The 23,876-nt window shown below is 41.9% G+C and overlaps 1 protein-coding gene across 1 annotated transcript; it reads right to left on the bottom strand.

The window, feature by feature from the left end:
- Positions 1-417: 417 nt before the first annotated feature.
- On the bottom strand, positions 418-23,677 carry GPNMB (glycoprotein nmb). The gene is made up of 11 exons (XM_082693730.1): positions 23,442-23,677; positions 17,634-17,786; positions 16,677-16,820; positions 14,344-14,508; positions 11,771-11,929; positions 10,895-11,206; positions 8,254-8,352; positions 7,313-7,415; positions 5,242-5,456; positions 1,923-2,016; positions 418-1,474 (listed from the first exon to the last, which is right to left on the bottom strand). Exons 1-11 carry the CDS (start codon positions 23,509-23,511, stop codon positions 1,321-1,323), a joined length of 1,668 nt encoding a protein of 555 aa, XP_082549856.1. The 5' UTR covers positions 23,512-23,677; the 3' UTR covers positions 418-1,320.
- Positions 23,678-23,876: the final 199 nt, after the last annotated feature.

Below are 23,876 nucleotides of genomic sequence, written 5' to 3' on the forward strand. Positions count from 1 at the left end.
ATCGAGTCCCACATCGGGCTCTCTGCTCTTCCCTTCCTCTCTCTCTGCCTGCCTCTCTGCCTACTTGTGATTTCTCTCTGTCAAATAAATAAATAAAATCTAAAAAAAAAAAAAAAAAAGACTCCCTAGCCCATGACAGAAAAAAGCTTGCTGATCTCTGACCCAGAACGCTCCTCTTGCCTTTGTTTTTAATACAATACTAACAGTCCAGAACATCTGCTCACAGAAACTCTTTTTTTTAGATTGATCTGATTAATATACATTTATTGAAACTGAACATACTATACTTTAAAATACAAAATCCTTGTGAAATTATCAGTGCTCCACAGGGCATCATTAAACAACTCTTTATGTGTCCAAACTATAAACACAATAGAAAGGCAAACAGTAAATTGGAAAAATTACAATTCCAAGATCTTATCTCTTTTCATACTTTATTTTTCAGGAAGGAGGGAAAAAAAGCATGTCCTGTCTGACATCTGGTAAAGAGTTTTAACGACAAATGGAGGCTTTAACTGATCAAGTCCCTGTATCATTTAAATAGAGAAACCAGTAGGAAAAGCAGGGGTCTCCTTCTTCAAAAAAATCATAACATATAATTTCAAACACATGCCCCCGAGTGTACACAAATTGAGATATATACACAAGACTGTCAGCACCCTGAGTGTAGGGCTGGGTCCCTAGCATGCCTGATACACAGAAAGTAGTCAATGAAGGTCCACGGAATAAAGAAATGAGTAGCATTCCTTTACACATCTGGGCAGGGTAGGTTGTCATGAAAATATTCACACCCATGTATTAGACTAGTCGATACATATTTTTTTTAGCATAAGAAGCATGCACATCACACTGAATGTCTGGCCTGTTACCGTTTTGCTAGGAGCTCACACGTGTTCACCTGAAGTAGCATTCAGTTAGCTCAGAACACAGAGAGCCAGAAAGCATCTGGCCTCCCCTTCCAGTGAACCAAGGCCACACTCTAATGAATAGTACCTTCTCCCCTTACTCTTTACATACAGTGTGTCTATCCCACTGACCACCTAAGACATTATAAGTAAAACATAAATCATAATGAAAGAAAGCTCTGCTAACTGGTTTTATCAGTTCAATAACGAGGCTGAGGCCACGCATGGTGTAATTCCTCCCCACTTCTCTGAGATGTCATTTAGCCTATATAAAAAACCCTTTGGACCTCCCTAAACCACAGTATATATTTTAACAGTAATCTTTAGGAATAGAAGTTAATAGCCATCAACTCTGGCACAGCTCACATAAATGGCCCTGAAGAGTGATCTGTTGATCACAAATAAAGCTGAAGATTTAAACAGTTCCTGGTTGATGCTTGAGCAAAGGATCTCTTTCCTGGTTCCCAAGGCGGAATATGGCCTTTGCATGGTTGAGGAGGGCATTCAGGCCCTGGCCTTTGAGCACGATCCTAGCACTGCGGCCGACCAGTTTGTACTCCTTGTGTTTTCTGAAAACAACATGTTAGATAGATTAACAAAAGATCTCCACCTGGACTATGTTACTTTCTATAATCTCTTACATGCCAAATATAAGAGGGTTATTCCATTTAACCCAATCCACAGCTTCTAAGACATTGATGTCTTACAAAAGTATAGTTTTTTCCCTTCTTCATGGAAGAAATGTGCTTGCCTATTCTAATTTGTGATTATATGGTAAATAAACTGACAATTTTGTAAAGGTACTGGTATCTAGTAGCATTTTTAGGACTAAAAAAAACCACACACACAGCAAAATTAATAGTCTAGTTTGGTATTCATTATTCACCAGAAGATTTTTCTCCCCTACCCAAACTGTTTAAAAGCAAAAGAGAGAAAATGGCCGATTTATGCAGAAATATGCAACTTATTTTTGACAATATACTATAGCAATTTAAAGTGTTAAAAGTAGCCACTTACTTGTATACCAAAAGGGTGATCACAGTGACAAATATGGCTAAGCAGCCCACGGAGACCAGGGCACCATTTGCCATTCTTGAAGGGGAAGCTGGGTCTTAAACAGAAGCAAGACAGTATTAGTGACATCCTCCGCCTAAGGGACAGGCTACTTGTAAAGCAATTAAATAAATGAGGAAGGGAGCTATCCGAAGATATATGGCTCCCTCTGGGTTTTCAATAATCTTTTCCATTAAATAATACATAGTCTTTGGGTCAGCTTATCTTCCATTTAGAGAATGAGTTAGCATGTCTGGAACACTGTGTTAAGGGCTCAGAAGAGAGATGTCATGTCCTGGAGACACCTGCTCAGGTCTCAGCTGACCCCGCAGCGCCCACACGGTGAAGGGCTCCATGACCCTCCCCACCGCTCCTCTGGCCACATCTCCCACTACCTACCTTCCAGCTGTGCTAAAAATCCTGGAGTGGCCTACGCTTCCCCTGCTCTTTCAAATCTCCATGCCCTCTGCCAGGAACGTCCTTCCCCTGGGCTCATTTCAAGCGTTCACCCCTGTGGGGTGACTTCCGGACATTCATGAGGGCTGAGGGTTCTGGGTCAGGACATCTGCCTGTGTCACTCCTCTACTTGCCTCTCTTCCTCTGCCTCGATCACACTGTGTGGCAATTACTGCTTTATACACACGCTTCTTTCCTTCTCCCAGACTGTGGGGTTGTGTCTTCTCTGTATTCCCAGAAACCAGCAAATTAACTCGTCTTGTCCCTACTGTCAAAGAGGAACTGGAGTTGATCTTTCTTTCTCCATTCCTTCCACCACTGTGCAGTTCCAGCCACCAGTCTCCCCTCACCCACCCCCACAAAAGGACATCTTGTCTACCTGCTTCCACTCTCACCTTCCCGTGATCTTCGCTTCCCTTAGTAGTTCAAATGATCTTTTTTTAAAATTTTTTTTTAAAAGATTTTGTTTATTTATTTGACAGACAGATTACATGTAGGCAGAGAGGCAGGCAGAGAGAGAGGAGGAAGCAGGCTCTCTGCTCAGGGGCTCTATCCCAGGATCCTGAGATCATGACCTGAGCCGAAGGCAGAGGCTTAACCCACTGAGCCACCCAGGCACCCCGTTCAAATGATCTTTAAAGGCATCTATCAGAGTATGCTTCAAGCCTGCCGGAGGCTCCTTATACACAGAATAAAGCTCAAGCCCTACTCGTGGTCTACAACCATCTAAATGGACTGCTCATTCCTGAATATCAGGCTTCAGTTCAGAGGACACTTTTCATAAGCAGATGCTGCTGGGTAGGCAGGACTGTCACTGACCTCCCCAATCTGGAGAGCCAACCTCTGTCCCCTCTCTCCCCCATAAGCATGGGAGGACATGCCGGGACATTCTTCACAATGTCATCTTATGTGTGATCTCTTTCAGCCCACAAAAGCAGGGCTCACAAAAGCCTTCTTCCTCTTGTTCCCCACTCTGTCTGGAACTGTGTATCTCAGGCCTACTGCTCTGCTGGGCACGGATGAGATGCTCAATGAATATTTGTTTAAAGAATTGCAGGTGCTTCATGAACGTTCATGGAATCAATGAGTAAAAGTCATTCCTCCTAAAAGTCTCTTGGTTTGCTTTTGATCAAAGATCTGTTTCTGAAATTCTGATTTTGAAGCCCAAGCCATCAGGTTACAATCCCCCCTGGATTGAAAGCTCTCTTTCGGAACTTCCTTTATTTGGATTTTGAAAATGGCTCAGGTCACCTAAAGTTCTCACTCACTGTAAGAAGAAGGAAAGGAAAGGAAAGGAAATATCTAAACGTCTAATCTGGTAAGAGAGCAGTGGTTTGCCAGCTCCTAGGAGGCTTCGTAGAATAGGGTATGACCCTGAAAGGCTGTTCTAAGAACTCCCCACAGCTGCCCAAGAGTAACCCCAGCAGCTTCTGGAGGTGACAGCTCGAAGACCAGCACTTGCTCACTTCCACTGGGTCCCAGCGCTCCAACCTGCCTCCTTCCTCCTGCCTCCCCACGCTCCCAGCTCCCCACCGGGGGTCCCAGCACAAGCAGCCTTGGTGAAAGCAGGGCACCTTTGTCTCCTGGTTTTAAAGATTTTTTTTTTTTGGTCAGAGAGAGAGGGGGGGGGAGAGAGAGTGAACACAGGCAGATAGAATGGCAGGCAGAGGCAGAGGGAAAAGCAGACTCCCTGCCGAGCAAGGAGCCAGATGTGGGACTCGATCCCAGGACACTAGGATCATGACCTGAGCCGAAGGCAGCTGCTTAACCAACTGAGCCACCCAGGCGTCCCTGGTTTTATTTTTAAATCAATGCCTTAGATCTCACCAACTATAAGCCCTCATACACATAACTCTATGTATGGTTACTTAAGCTTTTCTTTCAATGAGGCTAAAGCTGCCTTTTATGCAGTTAGTGAGTAAATCTCTGTTTCAGTACATTTTACCTTATGAGACAGGCTCCAAATCCAAAGGAGCTGTGAGTTAGTCAAGAGGGCGTACGGGACAATACTCAAATCAAGCAGCAACAGTAAGTGCTGTCATATGTGCACAATTTAATCCCATTTCAGCCCAAAGCGTTTCTCCTAAAACAGTGTCTTACAACAAAGTCAACTGTGAGTGAAATTTAGCGAGGGTCACCAGGTGGAGTCCTAATTTGGTGACTGGGAAAATTGGAAGCCACCAGTAAATGACAATTTCTCAGTGACGTTCCTTAGTCCACTTTGCCAGCATTTCCCCTCCCCAAGCACCAGCAGGGGAGAGAGTAGATTTTCTCATGAACACTGACTAGGCAAGCTGGTTTGTTACTGTTTCAGGATAATGCCTGGTCAACTCTGAGAAGGGAAAGAGAGGACACATGGCAAGTCAGAAAGGAGCCAGCAGTCCACCCGCTTTCTCATTTCTCTTCTTGGCTTCATGTCTTTGCCTAGGTGGATTCTTAGGACAATAGGGTACCAGTCTCCCTGTTTTATAATTTAATTGGAGAACACTGTTATTTTTTGATGTTTGGCTTCATACTTTTCCCTTGACATATAAATCTCTTTGAGCACGCAGTGATCATATCCCATTATTACTGGTCCATGATCACAGCTGATTTTTTTCATCAAAAGACTTAACTTTGGTCATTTCACTGGGTCTCTCTCTCTCATCCCTTCCCTAAGTAGATTTGCTGTGGGACTTTCATGCCAGTTGTCAAATCTACATTAACGACAGTTCAGTGATTTTTGCAATGAAATAAAATTAAACACTGACAGTGAAGCCTTGAAGGGCTTTAGGACACACGGTACCTGTGATATGAAATGCTCGTACAACCACAAAACAACACTTACCTCTTGCAGAGACAGAGACGAGGGTGCTCGTGAGGGCCAGACTTGTATTATCACTGAGGGTCAGGTTCATACAGTATGTCCCTGACCCACTGAAGGCTCTTCTCACAGTCAGCAAGCAAGTGTCATCTGTGTCCACATCTACAGGGTCACAGACCGTGTTGTAGGTGATCTGGCAGGTAGGGTCAGAAACTATGGTACAGACCTCTGTGGGCATGCTGAGAGGACAGACGGCACCAGGGGAGGGAGATATAATATTAGTTTAAAAGGAACAATCATAATCATTACCTGTCCATAAAATTGACTAGAATTCTATTTGAATTCCACTAGAATTAATTTGGAACCTTATTCTTTGATTCTTGCATACGATGTAAGAATATCAAACCATTTGATGTCAAACTGTTACATATCATTTACTCCTAAACAAGCCTGGGTATGAGCTACTATTTCCCCTGTATCCTCAGTAAGATGTGGCTCTGGGGGTAGAGGAGGAAGAAATTATGACCGCCCCCTTTCCAAAGGCAAGGGGCTGTTGGAAACTGTGTGAAGCCCAAGTCATTCCTCCCTTGAATGCCTGCAGGTGTGGTCCGCTGAGGTGTCGGGCAAGGATACTATTAAATGCCAGAGTTGGCCCACCTGGGTCCCCACAGAGGTTAAACAGTGACAGCAGCAGTGGTGGTTGAGTCACGATTTACTACGTGCAAGACACAAAGGGGCAGATGTGTGACACGGCCTTGATTATCCCTCTCATAGGAAGATGAGGAAAGTAAAATAAGCCCAGTGTAGCAGGCGACAAACCAGCTCAGCGAGTGGGAGGCAACTGGGAGACTAACATGAGCCATTAGGGGTGGAGCTGGGACTTGGATAAGTGAGCCTGGATGACCACGAGGCGACGTGGCCGCGCATTACTGTCATCAGCTCTGTTTCCCTTGTGGGTGGACCTCCTGGATGGAGACCTGGCTCCGACGCTTGATCTGGTGAGGCATGCGGTGCACAGAGGACACCTGCTCTTCTCAGCTGGGCTCATTCCTCCATCAGCTTTTCCTCAATTTTCTGTCATTGTCACCCCTCACCTCGCCCTAAGATGAAGAGCTTGTTAGTTATCCCTTTTTATCAAATAAGGCCACATTTTCATACCATCTCATTCCCTTCATTAATTTATACATTTACATACATACATGTTAATTACTTAATTTATCCATTACACAAATATTTGTGATGCTTTAGCTTACTCAGTTAATTAGTTATATTTATTAACTTATATTTAGTCTATTAACTTCTAGTAGTCTATTATGTAGTTCTAACCAAACCATAGGAAGTCACATTATATAATGCAGTAGAAAAAGCTTTGTCGGGGCGCTGGGTGGCTCAGCTGGTGTCTGCCTTGGCTCAGGTCATGATCCCAGAGTCCTGGGATTGCACTGGGCTCCCTGCTGGGTGGGGAGTCAGCTCCGCCCTCTCCCTCTGCCTGCCTTGTGCTTGCTCTCTCTCGGGCTCAGGATCTCTCTCTCAAATAAATAAAATCTTTTAAAAAAGACTAAAATATAAACCTTGAAAAAAAAAAAAAAGCTTTGTAAAGTTTAGAGATACAGGATTATTGGGCAATGCTGTTAATTCATGCTAGGACATGGTCATTCCACACTGGCTTCCCACCACTTGGAGGGACCTCAAGAAGCCTAGGATCTGGGCTCTGAGACAGACCACAGCCTGTGAACCATGCTCTGTGGGTACCCACCATCTATGGGGCAAGTTCTGTAATCACCGTGTGCCTCAGTGGACCCATCTGTAAAACGACGAGACTCCGGATTGGGTAAGGATTCAATAGGAGAACCGATGTAAAATATTAAGAACATAGTAAGTGTTCAATTAATAATTACTCTTCAATTTCATCAGCAATTTAAAGGTAGTGAGCATTGCCCAATCTAGCAAAACTGAGGGCTTCTGAGCCCGTCCCGGGCCCTTTCCTGGTTGTGGCTGACTGATGAGCTGGGAATCTAGATCAGCTTCAAAGCGGAGCTGGTGTGACGGCCTCTGCTCAGGCCTTGGCCTGATCCTCTGACTGAGATGTACTCACATCCCTTGACAGGTCACAACAAAATCCATCAGCGACTTGTCAGGCTGTGGCACGGGCGTCACAACGTCTGTCATCTGGATGATGTTGACCTCCAGGATTCCATCTAACAAAACGCCCACCCAGAAAAACACATCAAAGTACAGCAAAAACCAGACCGAATTATTCCTTCACAAACCAGAAAGCCACACAAACAGAGACACGGCATTCTTGCACTGCTCTGGGAGTCTACCCCACAGTGTGGATAGGTGTCTATGCAGCACGTTCAAAGTGAAACCGAATTGCTCCTCATTCCAACCTGGCCCTTGGTTTCTGGAGCCTGTGAATGTGTTAGAAGGCTGCACTCCTTCCGGGCAGGAATTCCAGAGAAAGGTAACCGCCGGGGAAGACGCAGGCCTCAGGCTCCGGCCCAGCCAGCTTCCCTCAGCCTTAGGGTGCAGAATCGGGGATTTACCCCATCTCCAGAACTGGGGTGCCTCGGCTGGGCTTCGGCCCCCACCTGTCTTCTCTGTGGGGTGCCTGAGGGCAGTGCCCACGATACATAGCCATCTGTGGTAGCTCCGCTCATCCCTGTTCCTTACACACTAGGCGGGCGGCTTTGTGAAATCAGAGAGAGGAAGGAAGTGGCAGTTGTGGGAACTTGCTACTGGCCTTTCTTCAAAGGCAAGTTCCTTCAGATTTCTGGAATGCGCGGGGTGGGGGATGTAGGGCTGGAGCAGACTCATTAGTAGGTGGGCCTCACACTGGGCTCATTTCCACCAGAATGTCTAAGGAAGGCTGGCGTAGGCCAGTCGGAATCTAGAAACTGGTGACATCCTGGCTTTGTGCCCACGTGGCATCACCTTGAACAGAGAGCAAGGGCCCCTGCTCCCACCCCTCCAGAGTCAAGAGGGTGAGAAGGTGGCCCGGGGTAGATCCCAGCATCCTGCCCCTGCTGCTCTTACCGACAATCGTGATGGTGGCTTTGAAGTAACCGTATCTGTTAATATGGCAGGTTTCCTCAGGAGTTGCCCTCAGCTCTGGGGGGCGGTCACCCGCTGATGCTGGAAAGTTGTATTAATAAGATTTTAGATGAGTTGCTGAGAATGTAAAAGATTTACATAATAGATAATAACCCCAAATCTAAACAGGTACTTGATAATCAACAATCTAAACATCTACCTGCCCTTTAGAAAAACATCAAGATTTCTGAACTATTAAATTATTGCAGAAATTTGAAGTGAATATGAATGATTCACAGAGATGTGAGAACTAGCAGGAGTTATAATTGTTAAATTATGTAAGTGAACACAATCCTGTATCTTCTTTAAACACGGCAATCAAATGAAAGGTAGAAGCCATATTAAAATGTATGATACAACAATCATGACAAAGTCAAGCAGGGTGTGACAGATAAAATCGTATGTTGGGACGTCTGGGTAGCTCAGACGGTTAAGTGTCTGCCTTTGGCTCAGGTCATCATCCCTGGAGTCCTAGGGTCAAGTCCCTCATCTGCTTGTGCTCTCTCTCTCTCTCTCTCTCACGCTCTCTCTCTCTCAAATAAAATCTTAAAAAAAAAAATAAAATAGACTAATGTTAAATAAACTAACATTAACCTTTACCATTTAGGAATTTTTAGACAGTTCTAGATATTACAGGAATCTACAGTTTATTTTGAATTTTACACCTGGTCTCCTTATTTGTAAAGAAGACCATGGATACTTATAGAAAAAGAAATTCTCCTACATTTGGGGCACCTGGGTGGCTCAGTGGGTTAAGCCTCTGCCTTCAGCTCAGGTCATGATCTCGGTCCTGGGATCGAGCCCCATATTGGGCTCTCTGCTCAGCGGGGAGCCTGCTAACCCCTCTCTCTCTGCCTGCCTTTCTGCCTACTTGTGATCTCTCTCCCCCTGTCAAATAAATAAATAAAAGTCTTAAAAAAAAAAAAAGAAATTCTCCTACAGAAATATCAGAATGAAGCTATATGATTAAGTTGTTCAGTGCAGTTATATTTGTAACTGGAATTAGGATTAATTTAATCAACCATCAATAAGAGAATGGTTAAATAAATTATACATTTATACATACAATATTACTCATATTCTAAGTTTATACATACTATAAAATACTATGTAGCCATTTAATAATGTGAGTTAAATTTTATGTGCTTACAGATGTCCATGATATTTGTTAAGTGAAGAAAAACAAATTATAGAACCATATCGATAGCACAAGCCCATTTCCTTAAAAAGCAAAACAACACCTATGTATCTGTATAAAATATGTTTGTAAAGGCGTAGAAATAGATCGGAAAAGAAACGCTTCCAGCTGTTACTAAGGTTTAACTCTTGGGAGGAGAATGTGAGTAGGGATTTTTCACTTTTATTCTAGGCTTCTCTATTGTTAGAAATTTTATTAAGGAACATGCATTAATTTTGTAATTTAAAACATTTCAAAAAATAATGGATCAACATCAGTAATAACAGTGTCTTGATTAGATATTCCAGATTTAATGATATCTCCTTTTATTAATAACACACTGTTACAACAATTTATTATTTATAATAGGTTTTGGAAAAAACAAGTGCAGCAAGTCTGGACATCAGGTTGGACTATTTACTCTGGGTTTGGTGATGGCGCCCTCTTGTGACCAGTTGGAGGATGGCAGTATGTTACCATCCCCTTCAAATTGGGGTGCTGAGTACTCATGGCATAGTGGGGTGGGAGGGGGCATTAGGTGGAAGCTAACACTTTCCAAAGTAGACTCTTAGGAACTTTTTAAATGGCCTCATATACTATATATTACATATACTATTAGTAGAGAATGGGATTTAATTTATTATGCCTTATATCCAGAACAATCTTAATGTCTGGAGTCTTTACTCTCAAGGTATATTCTTTCTTGGGCCATTTGGAAACCACTTCCAAGTACAGCTGTGTTTTGATGGGACACTGGATGGATGTGGGCAGGGAAGGGAGGAGAATGGAAGTAGGGAGAAATGTGGGAGGAGGAAGAAAGACAGTGGGGATGGCCTGAATGTTTATGAAGGGCGAGATGTATTCTCATAATGAGAAAAAATGGGAGAGAATCAGAGACGTGATGGGGGACACTTGGGTGTCTCAGTCAGTCAAGCATCTGCTTTCAGCTCAAGTCAAGATCCCAGGGTCCTGGGATCGAGTCCCGAATCGAGCTCCTTGCTCAGCGGGGAGCCTGATTCTCCCTCTGTCTGCTTCTCCCCTGCTTGTGCTCTCTCCCTCCCAAATAAATAAATCAAATCTTAAAGAAACGTGACAGGCCAGACAAGGAAAGCATTTGTACACATAACAAGGACCAGTACAAATTAGAAAGGTCAAAGAATGGCACTTAAGTCATGAAATTCTACTTGCAAAGTGGAATTTAAACATACTCTCCTTTCTTCCATATTCTAACAGCTTAAAATGGTGATAAAGTGGCTCAAGAATGACATGTACAGAACTGAATCACAGCAGACTCAGCACATGGTTCTTTAAGCTAGGGATCTAATTATGTAACCTATATTATTAGATTTAAAAAAAAAAAATAGCTGTTAAGGAACCCCCCTCAAAGATGACCTGGAAAACACTTACATAAAGGAGAGGTGGGTTTTGGAGGTTTGGGTGAAGGTGAAGGACAAGGTCCAGGCACTGCAGCTTGCACGGTGAGGTTAAGGCTGAAGGTTCCATTGAGCACATACGTGTGATTCAAAGTTGGGTTGTTGGAAACAAACAGACCAGTATTATCCCCGAAGTTCCACTTGTAGTTGACGGCCGACTCATTGAGGAAGTGACTAGGGTCGTGAATCAGGACACTGAACATAATGGGGAGGTCCCTGAGGAAGGTTTCATCAGATAAATTGCGATCATTCTTCTGGTACATAGTCACAAATACAGGAACGTGATCTAAAAGATACACCCCAAAATAGAAAGAACACACAATTGCTTGATTTTAAGTAGAGGACTTCGATAATGCTTTTAGGTTCAAAAATTAAAAGTAAAATGAAGGCCGCCTGAAGGGTGGCTCAGTTGTTAAAACATTTGCCTTCAGCTCAGGTCATGATCCCGGGGTCCTGGGATCCAGCCCTGCTTCAGGCTCCCCGCTCAGCGGGAAGCCTGCTTCTTTCCTCCTACTCCCCCTGCTTGTGTTCCCTCTCTCACTGGCTCACTCTTTGTCAAATAAATAAATAAAATCTTAAAAAAAAAACAACAATAGAAACTAAAACTAAAACTAGAGATAATTTAGCATTATTTCTCCTCTTCCTATGCAAGTTTGCTAGGGTTTTTTCCAAGTTATTCTGGAAACACAGATGGAGTAAAATATATTTAAATATATAAGCGAGGGAAGGAACCCATACAGATTGTAAGCCAGCCCAGAACACTTAGCTCTAACTCTTACTTAATCCACTAACATCACCAGAATGAAATGCCTCACTACCAGTTAACTTCAAGTTCACACCACTCACTCACCTGTTACCACGTACATGTCTTTCACTTTTGCGATGGGGACATATACGTGGTGGTGTCTTCTATAAACAATTACTTCCATGAGTTGGGGGCCAAGTGTCACATTGGCTGTGTTTATAGAAACTCTTGCTGAACCCCGTCCTAACTTCTGCAAATACTGACCTTTGAGAGGATGGAAATTTTTAGTTATTGGCCACATTACATGATCATTATAGAAAGTTGTTGTTTCTTTACGACTAATCACTGCCACTTAGAGAACGCTCTTGGAAAAGGAAAAACAGGATGAGGATGTAGGTCCTGGCTGCTTCAGAAAGGGAGATGGTGCTCATTTTATATAAAACCTTATAACATAAACTCACTGTTCCATAAATATAATTTGTATATAGTTGGTTAAAATGGGAAGAGAGGGGCGCCTGGGTGGCTCAGTGGGTTAAAGCCTCTGCCTTCGGCTCAGGTCGCGATCCCAGGGTCCTGGGATCGAGCCCCGAGTCGGGCTCTCTGCTCAGCGGGGAGCCTGCTTCTCTCTCTCTCTCTCTCTCTGCCTGCCTCTCTGCCTACTTGTGATCTCTGTCTGTCAAATAAATAAATAAAATCTTTAAAAAAAAATGGGAAGAGAAGTTTAGTGGGAAAATGCTGTTTAGTTCTTAGTTTACAGATAAAAAATGTTTGTAAGTAAGACGTCTGGCACTTGAAATACATGTGTTTCCCGGAGAATACCCATTCAATGCAATAGTGAGGTGTCTAAGGGAGCTAAAAAAATTTATCCAATATTGTTGTAGCAACATTACCATTTCAGCTATATCAAGCAGTTTCTTTCTTTCTTTTTTAGGGGACTAGAATCCTCCATTTTCTAATAGAATTTGTATATAATAAAACAAAATAAATGGTGAAAAAAGAGGTAGGGTATGGTAGACATAAAAAGTAATGTAGTGGTTCTATAAACACATTTCTAGGACATTCTTGACTCACTCTTTCTCTTTCTCCAGCCCTAACCTGAATCTGATTGCCACCAGCTAGTGAGTAAAAATGATTCCTATCCCTCAGGGTCCAAGGATTTTTCTAATGCTATTGAGGCACCCAACACAGATGTGTGACTGAACAACAGGGATGCCGAGACAGATTGCTTGTGGGCGTGTTTAAAGACCATGTTTAACACATGGTCAAAGATATCAGAAAAATACACTAATCTCAGGGATATGTGATTTGGAATCCCCTTTACCTGGAGCCGCAGAGGCAGTTCTTTTGCAGGTTGTAGGGGAAAGAGGTGTCTCACAGGGGGCTAGTTACACATGAGGAAAATGTTAGTCTTGGCATAGGGAGACCACAGAAGCAAGTGTTAGTTGAAGGACAATATCAGTTAACTTCAGATAAGGAAATTCAAAACAGTCTTGTTAGAAAAACAGCAATTTCTGGGCTAAAAACTGGTTTTAATAGATATCTTAACTAAAAAGAGGGGTAACGAGAGACCGGAGTGCTAGTGAGCATATATGACTCCCTGCAGATGGTCTGGTCAAAAAAATTGTGACATCTGGGGAGTTGATTGGGCCATGAAGGCACTGAAACAAGGTCAGCCTTCAACCCCTATTTAACTAGATGGGCATAATATTTGATATATATTTTGTACTTTGTTAAGCTGATGGATATTGCTAATGTGTTGTTCTGATTTATAAATGAGTTAACTGGACAAAGAAACTTTCTCTAATTCATGAAAAAGGACAAAACATTTAGAAGTTTGGAGCCTGCATGGTTGGTGGCAGTTTTCAAACTGTCAGAGCCAGATGGCACCTGCTGACATATTTAAGAACTTAGCAGCTTTGCTAATCATAACCTAAATTTGCTCCTCCTAAAAATAATCACTTCACCAATAATAAAACAAGAGTGGATACCATTTGTGGTTTAAAAAAAAAAAGGGTAAGCTTTGTCAAAGAAGAACAGGGGTTAGATTATGTTATTTCTACACAGTGGAATATTATGCAGTCATTAAAATAATGTACATAAGGAATTTTAATGACACGATCAAGTACTCATGATAACAAGATTGGGTATACATTCTAGTCTTAATCAAGGAATACTAGCAAAAAAAAATACTATTGTGTTAACAGTGATAATCTCTGGTGTCAATTACAGGTTATTTATTTTTCATCTGTACTCTTCCTGCATTTTCCAAATTTCCTACAAAGAGCGTAAGTTTCTTTCTTAAAAAACCTTTTGATAATAAAAAAATTAAAAAATAATCAAATGCCCATCCGTGTGCCATTTGAACAAATATTCCTATTTTTTGTATTACTGTTTTAGACTGAAAGAAACTGAATAGTTTTCTTTTAGGAAAGAAAAATGAATTATTGTTTTCCCCCTTCTTCTAATTCCTTGGTGTTCTGAAGATTTGCCAAAGCTAAATAAGATTTTCATTTTTATCCCTCATGCTCCACCCCAGCTAAGGAAAGTTCACAGAGTAACTGTTGTTAAACTCTTAAGTGTTAGCATTCTTGCTTATAGAATAAGAAAAGTGGAAAAAGATGTTAAAATTTGAAGGGCAGGTGAAGAAGCAGCTAAGGGGGTTTTGTAAAAAGTCCAACCAAGTGTGTGAAAGACGTAGACAAAACTGCATCTCCTCCATCCAGGGTGGTGAGGGAAAGGCTTTCCATCAGGGAACACGTGGTGATGGTGTTGGCTGTGGTCATTTCCCCAACCGCCTTCCTCGGTCCAGTTGTAAACGTACAGGTCAGGAGATGGATCAGTATCTAAACAGAGAAAGAAACAAGCCAGGCTTGTCATCTGGGCTCAGAATGCCCAATGCTCATCACTGAATTAAACACCTTTTCATATTTTCATAAATATAAACATAGTTGGACAACGAAAACCCTAATTTTGAGAATTCATCTAGTGGTGTGTATTTATGACCTGTTTTCTGCCTATAGGCTGTATTTCAGTAAAATTTCACATAAAGCAATTATTCAGGAAGAGCCAATCTAGAAATACTAGAATATATTTATTTTTAATACTGGACCTCACACAACTGTACTCAAATCAAAATGAGGGATGCTTTATCTTTTTATGTTGATACTGCTATCTGTAGTTGGTTTTTTTTTTGTTTTTGTTTTTGTTTTGTTTTGTTTTTTAAACCCTGAGTCATTTAGCATCAAACAACTCTCAACTCCTGGAGATTTGGCACACTCCTAAAAATAAGCACATTAACCTACATAACCACAGTATCATTACCACTCTTCCTATAGTCTGATCAAGGGTCACATACAGTATTTGACTATTTTGTCTCTTCAAACGATTTGGAAAAAAAGATAGAAGTAAATATGGCAAAATGTTAAAATTGTTGAGTCTAGGTAGGAGGCTTTGGTAGACTCCATGTACCCTGATTTCAACTTTTTTGTATGTATGACAATTTCTTTTTAAGTAATCTCTACACCCAATGTGGGGCTCAAACTCACAACCCCAAGATCGAGAGCTGCACGCTTTCCTGACCGAGCCAGCCAGGCACCCCAACATATTTCATTGTGAACTAGTCATGACCAGTATCTTTTCATCTAGACCAGTTCCCTCACCCTCTTGGTTTTTTTATGTCATTGACATTTTTGAAGAATCTTTTTATTTATCAATATATTAGAGCCATTTTAATTTTTTTATTCTTAAATTGTCCCAAATAGCCAGGAGGAGTCCCTGCAAGCTGGCTTCTGTGTCCTTGTGATGCGTCTCTGTTAGTCCATATTTACTTACTTGGGCACACTAAAATATGCCAGACTCACCTGGTACTTTCCCTGCCCTAGACCTGCAGTCAGTATTTAACTCAAAGGTCCCTGGTTCCTTTTTGTGATGACAGGTATTACATAAAAATTTTCCTTAGACACAGGGATTCCTTCATATAAAAATGCTCAGAGGACTAAAATGCCATTTTAGGGGCGCCTGGGTGGCTCAGTGGGTTAAAGCCTCTGCCTTCAGCTCAGGTCATGGTCTCAGGGTCCTGGGATCGAGCCCCACATCGGGCTCTCTGCTCAGCAGGGAGCCTGCTTCCTCCTCTCTCTCTGCCTGCATCTCTGCCTACTTGTGATCTCTTGTCTGTAAAATGAATAAATAAAATCTTAAAAAAAATAAAATGCCATTTTAAACATTCATAAGAATTAGCATTTTTAGAAAGAGAAAAATTACTACAAATTTTAGACACTTGACACTTAAAAAATATCAAACCCTTTTTATATAGGATCTAATGTTTTCCTAATAGAACAATGATAAATTAATAAGGAATGAATGCAGACAGTTTAATAGAAGTTCTAAGTCAGAAAATCAGATCGTAAGTGTATTTAACAGTCTTGTCACTGATTGAAGAATCTCAGTTATTAGCTCCGAGTTTTGGGGAATGTGCAGTTCTTGAGACAATTTCCTTTGAAGCATCTGTGTTCCTTTGTGCTCTTTAACATGTACAAAGAGCTTACCTGCCTTAAGGGCAAAGCGAAACTACAACATATACATCTTAGCATTTGTACCAGCCACAAAAACACTGGGTTAAGCAATAATTGTAAGCAGAAATCAGTCTGATCAGAAAATGTTTGACAGATCAGCTATTCGTCGAGTATCCAGAAGAAGTTCAAGTAACCAAACCAAAATCCGAGAATCAACAAGGTATTCTCTGGATAATCAACTAGACCCTAAGAAAGAGCTGAGCACGACGACGTCCCTCTTGAAGAAGGTTCCAAGTGGCAGAAAGCCACCAGTTTGCTCAAGTGGGTTTGGCTAATGTTGATACAGGAACTGGACGGAGCAACATGTCCCTGTCATCCAATTTGAGGAGAGGGTGACATGGGGTGACAGCAAAGCACCTGTGAGTGTTTAGGTTTATGAGATGGGTCTCCAGTAGTTAGGAAAACTAGCCTATTCCTGTGGCGTGGGTAATATTCCTTACCATTTCTGCAGTTATTCTCATAAACTATGTTGCCATTGACATCTTCCTTCTGGCATCTGGGGAACACCAGGTCTACCACAAACGTGATGGTTGAGCCCACAAGTGCTGGTGAGTCACTGGTCAGCATCGCCTGCACGTGGCCTCCTAGCACATAGAAAAGTGCAGTTTAGTGATCAAGCATCTTTTTCCTTTCGTTGACAAATAAAGTAGAGTTGAATCCACCAATAAGGACCAGAGCATCCCAATGTCTCTCTCTCTCTCTCTTTTTTTTTTTTTTAAAGTGAACACTATGCCCAGCGTGGGGCTTGAACTCATGATCCAGACATCAAGAGTCACATGCTCTACTGACAGCACTCCCATCCTGACGCCTCTTAGCAATAAATTATTTTCTGGATTCCTAACTTTTGCTTTTAGAGTACATTCTACAAGGGGGGAAAAAGGAGGTCAGACCAATTAAAGAGGTCTTTGATCATAGAACATTTACTTAAGACAAAAAAGAATCTGCTCAACTGGATTGAAGAAACAAGTTTTAAAGGTTTGTATTTTTTAGACTCAAAATCGATGACTAAAGGACTCACTCTTTCATGCAAATGGGAAGATACTCACTTTCTGATAAACCACATTTCTGATATGGTCAAAACTGCTTGAGTGTCTCAGCTCTTCTGAAGAGGACCATTCCCAGATTATGTAGAGGTTCAGGGCGAAATCTGTTTGCTATCCAAAATCTTCCAAGAATTACGAACTTGTCAATTTCTAAGTGGATTAATGTTGAGTGTGTGTGACTTAGAAAGTGACAATGTTGAGATAAAAAAAAGATTGCCAAATCCAGGTGCCTCCCACTTGGTAACTACAGTACAGTCTTAGAAGCAACGTAAGCCATGTGATCTTCAAGTCTACAATGTAAGAGACTAAGTCAAATAGGAAATGACAGTTGTTTATCTTGAATATGTGATTTACCTCTCCAGGAGTTTTTCCACCTTGGGTCTTCCTTCTTCCATACTGGGTAGAGTTTTTCATTCCATTCATTCTCATCTGATGACCAACCAGTTAGTTGGCTGTGCTCCCTCGTATAACCAGAAGTTCTTTCATTGCTCAGCACATCATGAAATCCTAGATCAGTATTTAAATGATCAGTATTTAAAAGCAAATAGTTTTGCTTACTCCTTTCCTCATTTAGTACTTAACAATACCTAAGTAGTCAAAGCAACTTCTCATTTCATAAGTTTGGAAAATCCTACTTAATATTTCCAGTAAGTCAAACAAATAGGTTTTTATTTGAATGTCTCCTGAAATAGTTTAAATAGTTTAAATACAACTATTTAAATAGTTAAATAGTTTAAGTACAACTATTCAGACACTCTTTATGTACTTTATTTTTTTTTAAAGATTTTATTTATTTGACAGACAGACATCACCAAATAGGCAGAGAGGCAGGCAGAGAGAGGGAAGCAGGCTCCCTGCGGAGCAGAGCACCTGATGTGGGGCTCAATCCCAGGACTCTGAGATCACAACCTGAGCTGAAGGCAGAGGCTTAACCCACTGAGCCACCCAGGCGCCCTCTTTCTATACTTTAAATAGTCAAGGAGGGGCACCTGGGTGGCACAGGGGGTTAAGCATCTGACACTTGGCTTCTGCTCAGATCCTAATCTCGAGTCATGAGATGGAGCCCCATCTTGGCTCTGCGCTCAGTGCAGTCTGCCTAAGACTGTCCCTCTCTTTCCCTCAGCCTCCCCCTCCCCCATGCTTGCTTTCTCTAAAATAAATCTTTTTTAAAAAATAATTTACTTATTTGACAGAGAGAGAGAGCACCCAAGCACAAGCTGGGGGAACAGCAGGCAGAGGCAGAGGGAGAAGCAACTCCCCAAGGAGCAGGGAGCCTGACACCGGACTTGATCCCAGGACCCCAGGATCATGACCTGAGCCTAAGGCAGATGCTTTTATTGACTGAGCCACCCAGGCATCCCGTAAATAAATATTTTTAAAAAATTAAATGAGTCAAGGAAAATTTCTGAAAGTTGGTATTTCTGAGCTGTTATTTAACTTCTCAATACATCTTCTCTGATTATTTGAATCTGATATGCCAATGATATTCAGATCAGTTTTGGCATCTTTTCCCATTCTTACCTGTTCTCTTGGCTAAAAGAATGTCAGGCTCAGGAATGCCTCCAGGTTTCCAAGAGATGCAAACCAGTAGTGGAGAGCTCACTGTTGAACAGTCTAACTTTTTTACGGCCCAGTATATGTTCTGAATTGGTGAATGTCCCATATGTACTATGTAATTTACAGTGCTTTTAAAAATATTATGTTAAGAGCTGGTTGGTAATGTTTTGAGACGTCTATGTTCCTGCTGATTTTCTATTTGTTATTTCAATTACTGAGAGAGGACTGTTGAAATCTTCAATTATAATTATGGATTTGCCAATTTGCCAATTTCTTCTTACAGTTTTGCCAGTTAATGTATTTTGAAACTCTGGAATTGCCAACTCTTCTTCATGAATTGATCCTCTTGCCATTAGGAATTGACTTTTATCTTTATTAATAGTCCTTGTTCTTAGGGATACTTTGATAGTAATGTTTAGTAGTTTACAGGTAGGTCTTTTTCTATCTTATTTTTAATGGATATACATTTTTAGATTTGAAGTGGGTTTCTTATAGACAGTATATTGGTTTTTTTAATGTAGTCTAACAATCTCTACCTTTCATTCAGAGTGTTTAGGTAATTTATATTTACTGTATTTATTAATACCGGGGGATTTAAGTCTACCATCTTATTTTTCTATCTGTCCCATTTGTTCTCTATTCCTTTTTCTTCTTTTCCTGTACTTCTTGGGGTTATTTCTGGAGTCTATATTGGCTCCACTTCTGGCTTATTAGCTGTATCTTTGTGTTTTGTGTGGTTGCTCCAGGGTTTATAAATTTCTAGTTCTTCTGAAATTCTTTCTAATCTCAAGTTGATGTCTTTTTACTTTGCCTGACAACTCCAGTGGTCACATGGTCTCTCCTCTCTTTGAGGATTGTACAGACTGGCTGGCTGCCTACCTAACATTTCCAGGCTGCACTCCTACTCTTTTTTATCCTTGTCGCAGAGCTTCTACTATAACTGCACAAAATTCCAACAGCTGACTTTCCTAGATTTCCTTACAGTATGGGCAGAAGCAGCTGATTAGAACCTGGTCGGTCAGAACTGAAAGGAAGTCTTCTGTGGGCTTCTGTGAAGTTTTCCTCTCTGTCATCTGTCTATCCATATACACACACACACACACGTATATAACAAACTCCATTTTGTTCACATCAGAAGTGATTTTGGGGACAGTAATGTAGGGACGTGACACTCAGAGCTGGGACAGCCATACTTAACCAGGAGGGCCCAAATCTGAAGAGGCAAGCCAACACACTGAGGAGGTCAGAGTGGATGGAAGAGAAGAAAGAGTTCTCAATGTTGTCGAGTTCTTGCTCTTTTCCTGCCTCTGGACTGGTTACATAAAAAAGTGTCTTGCTCAACCTATTTGAGTATTGTTACAGCCAAGAAGTCAATTGTCTAGAACCCACAGCTAATCCCTAACCGTTCATTATGATAAACTGTCCTCTCATGTGGCCTTGTGTCGTCCCCTGAATACTGGAGGAGGACTGCCACAAGGTGTGGTATTTGGCAGGGGCTCAGAGAAGCCATTTTGAATGGATACCACCAACCTTTATCTTCTATTTATCCTTTTTGGTAGAAGGAAGCAAAAGCCTGTCGTTTCCTTCTTATAAGGGAGACAGATGGAATGGGAAAGAATATTGAAATGAATATTGAACAATGTAGATGTCTCACGCTGGGTGAATGTTACAAGACTTGGTTTCTTGATTTTGTTGCTAAACAGTCTGTGTTGACCTCAGATCATGTTTTCTCTGGGTCTCCAAATCAGACAAAAATCAAGTAAGACAAAACCAAAATGTCTTATGATTCTGTAAGATTATTTTTATTTGGAAACAGATACTAAGTGAGGGTAGGAAATGTAGCTTTATCAATCGATGTTTATAACTGGATATTCATTCGAATTGAGTCATGGAGTGGTAGAATATTCAATTTGGAAAAAACAGTTCAAATCACTTCATTTTACAGATGAAGAAATTCAGGCCTAGAGAAATGACAGAATTTGCTCGGGGTCACTTTTAATGGAGTGGAAATGAAGATTCACATCTTTGGATTCCCAGGACTAATTTTTTCCCACTGTTCCGAAGAGTCTTCCTCTTCCACAGATCCTGAGAGAAAGTGAGTGGTTCCAGGAACAATCAAAACACGGGTGTCTCCTCTGATAATAGATGGCAGAAGTCAAGGAAAGTCCAGGAAAAACATCTACTTAAAAGAGGGACAAGGAATAGATACCTGGGTCCAGGGAACAGAATGGAGAATGTCGAAATGGACCCACACAAACAGGCCTTACTGATTTTTGACAGAGATGCAAGAGCAACCCAATGGAATTTCAAAAGATAGCCTTTTCAATAAATGGTGCCATCGGAAAATAGAAAGCATAGGAGAAATTTTCAGGCTCTAGGCTAGGCAAGAGTTCTTTGACTTGACACCAAAGACACGATCCATAAAAGGAAAAAAATGATAAATTAGACCTCACTAAGATGAAAAACATTTGTTCTGTGAAATAGCACGTGAAGAAGATGAAAAGGCAAATTACAAACCGGGACAGAACATTTGCAAACCACATTTCCAGTAAAGGACCGCTATCTAGAATATATAAAGAATTTTTAAAACTCATTAAAAAAATCCAATTAAAAAAAATGAATAAAAGACCTGAATAAGCATTACACTGAAGAGGATTCACAGATGGCAAAGAGACACATGAGAGGATGTCCAGTTTCATTAACCAGTAGAGAAATGCACATTAAAACCACAGTGGGGCATCACTTTACACCTATCAGAATGACTAAAAAATAAAAATAAAAAAATAACAGGGATATATCAAAAGTAGGCAAGAATGTGTGAAGACACTGGATTGCTCGTACACTGCTGGTGGGAACAAAACACCGTACAGCCACCCCGGAAAACAGTTTGACAGTTTCCTGAGAAACTAAACATGCAACCAAAACATTGTACTCTTGGGCATTTGTCCCAAAGAAATGAAAACATATGGTCACCCAAAAACCTACACACAAATGTTCGTAGCAACTTTATTCACAGTAGTACAAACTGGAACAATCCAGAGGTCTCAAAATGGGTGAATGTTTAAACAAACCGGGATATATACATATTGTGGAATCTACCCAGCAATAAAGAACTATTCAGACATGCAACACTTCAATAAATTATGTTGCATAAAAAAAGCCAATGCCCCTAAATTACCTATTGTAAGGATTCTATGAATAACATTCCTGAAGTAACAAAATTATAAAATTATGAAAACGGGAGAATGGATCAGTGGTTGCCAGGGCAGGGGGGTGTGGTAGGAAGGGGAAGTTGTCGTGATGGAACGGTTTGGTATTCTGACTGTAACAGTGTCAATATCCTGGCTATAATACTGTGCAATAATTGTTTAAGAGGTTACCATTGGGAGAAACTGGGTAAGGTATACAGAGGAATCAATTTGCATTTTTTCTTAAGTTGCATGTGAATCTACAATGACCTCAAAAAGCTAAGTTAAAAAAATAGAACAAAAGACTCCCAAGAGTAAGCAGGTTTTTAAAAGAAAAAAGGTGTGGGGGAGGGGGAGTTAGACGTGAAGGGAAATGGAGTCACAGCCGGCACCGATGTGGCTTTTCTCTCTCTATTCTAGAATCTCACCCCAGCAAAGGGGAGGTGGCCAGGTTGCTTGTGAACTGCTCCGTCAACACCTGCAGGCCTGCTCTCGCTCTGACCACGCCCCTTCATGCTCTCTCTCTCAAATAAGTAAATAAATTTTTAAAAAAGAGTTGGGCGCTTAACCCACTAAACCACCCAGGTGACCCACAAGAGGAGCTTTTGAAACAAGGAGGCTCCAACCTGACCTCCCCAAGGGTCTGCTTTCATCAGTCTGGGCATGGGTCGTTAGAAAGCCCCCAACCTCAAATGTGAGACTAGAACAGAGCCTTGGGGCCTCGGCTCTTCTCTCAGTAACCTCACCTGAGTGGCAGCAAACTCCTGGAGGTCTGTGAAAAAGGTCCCCACAGGCCTAGGCACAGCTTCCAGGGGGGAGATGATCTGTGAACTTGGTTCTAGATTCGGGGCCCTGTTTCATTTGAGCCCTCTACACTGCTGGATAGAAACTAGACGAAGTTTAGTGGGTGGCACTGCTTTGTTTCAGGCCAGAAAGACTGTTCCTCACACCAGCACCCTCCCCTTGTCTGGTGAGAAACAAGGTGGCAACTACAATGTGGGCAGGGGGAGCCCCCCAGAGGGGCACCTGAGTGGCTCAGTGGATTAAGCCTCTGATCCGGTGATGATCTCAGGGTCCTGGGATCAAGTCCCGCACTGGGCTCTCTGTTCAGCAGGGGGCCTGCTTCCCCCTCTCACAGCCTGCTGCTCTGCCTACTTGTGATCTGTCAAATATATAGAATCTTAAAAAAAAAATTCCTCCCGAGAGAGGGGCCGGCATGGTTGTTGCTTTCCCAGCGCCTGAAGCCAAGAACAAGCGGGAGGCATTCTGCTGTAGGGTGAATGTTCCCAAAGGTTTCAAGCACGAAAGCTTCCTGAGAACCTTCATGAAGCCCACCTTCTGGCATGGACAGCGATACCTCAGACAACCCATCATTTCCGCCGACAGAGAATGGGTCAAAACACACTCGTGTACTCACGTCTGGCAGCATCAAGCGGCAATCTTGCAGCCAGAAGCAGAAACCCCAGGAAACAGTGGAGACACGCCATGCTGCGAATTCTCAAAGACCAAGGCAATCAAGGTATAACTTTTAACTCCCCGGGCTCCATCCGCTGAGAACGGCAGCGGCTCCTCTGGCCTCTCCCTGCCCTGCTCCTTGTTTTAATTAAATACAGGGTGCCTCGGGGCAGATCATGTGATGGTATTAAGCAGTCTTGCCTGATCTGGTCTCCCAAGTTCAAGCTCTTAAAAACTCATGTGCTTCTGACTCACTCACTCTTAGCCTCCGTTTTCTCTTTTTACCAGGACACTGTTTGTGTTATGATTCCACATTTCCAGTTAGAGAGACTTCCTTTCCTATGGACCCATTTTCATATCCTTCACCAAATAATGTTTCGAACTCCAACCTCATCAA

The sequence above is a fragment of the Mustela nivalis genome (genome assembly GCF_964662115.1).
Source record: "Mustela nivalis genome assembly, chromosome: 12".
In the NCBI taxonomy this organism is placed as follows: domain Eukaryota; kingdom Metazoa; phylum Chordata; class Mammalia; order Carnivora; family Mustelidae; genus Mustela; species Mustela nivalis.

Coding starts and splice junctions, on each gene's coding strand:
- GPNMB (XM_082693730.1), bottom strand. CDS start 23,511: ATGGCGTGTCTCCACTGTTTCCTGGGGTTTCTGCTTCTGGCTGCAAGA. Junction 17,787..23,441: donor GCCGCTTGATGCTGCCAGAC/GTGAGTACACGA, acceptor ATACTGATCTAG/GATTTCATGATGTGCTGAGC. Junction 8,353..10,894: donor AAAACCCACCTCTCCTTTAT/GTAAGTGTTTTC, acceptor ACAACTTTCCAG/CATCAGCGGGTGACCGCCCC.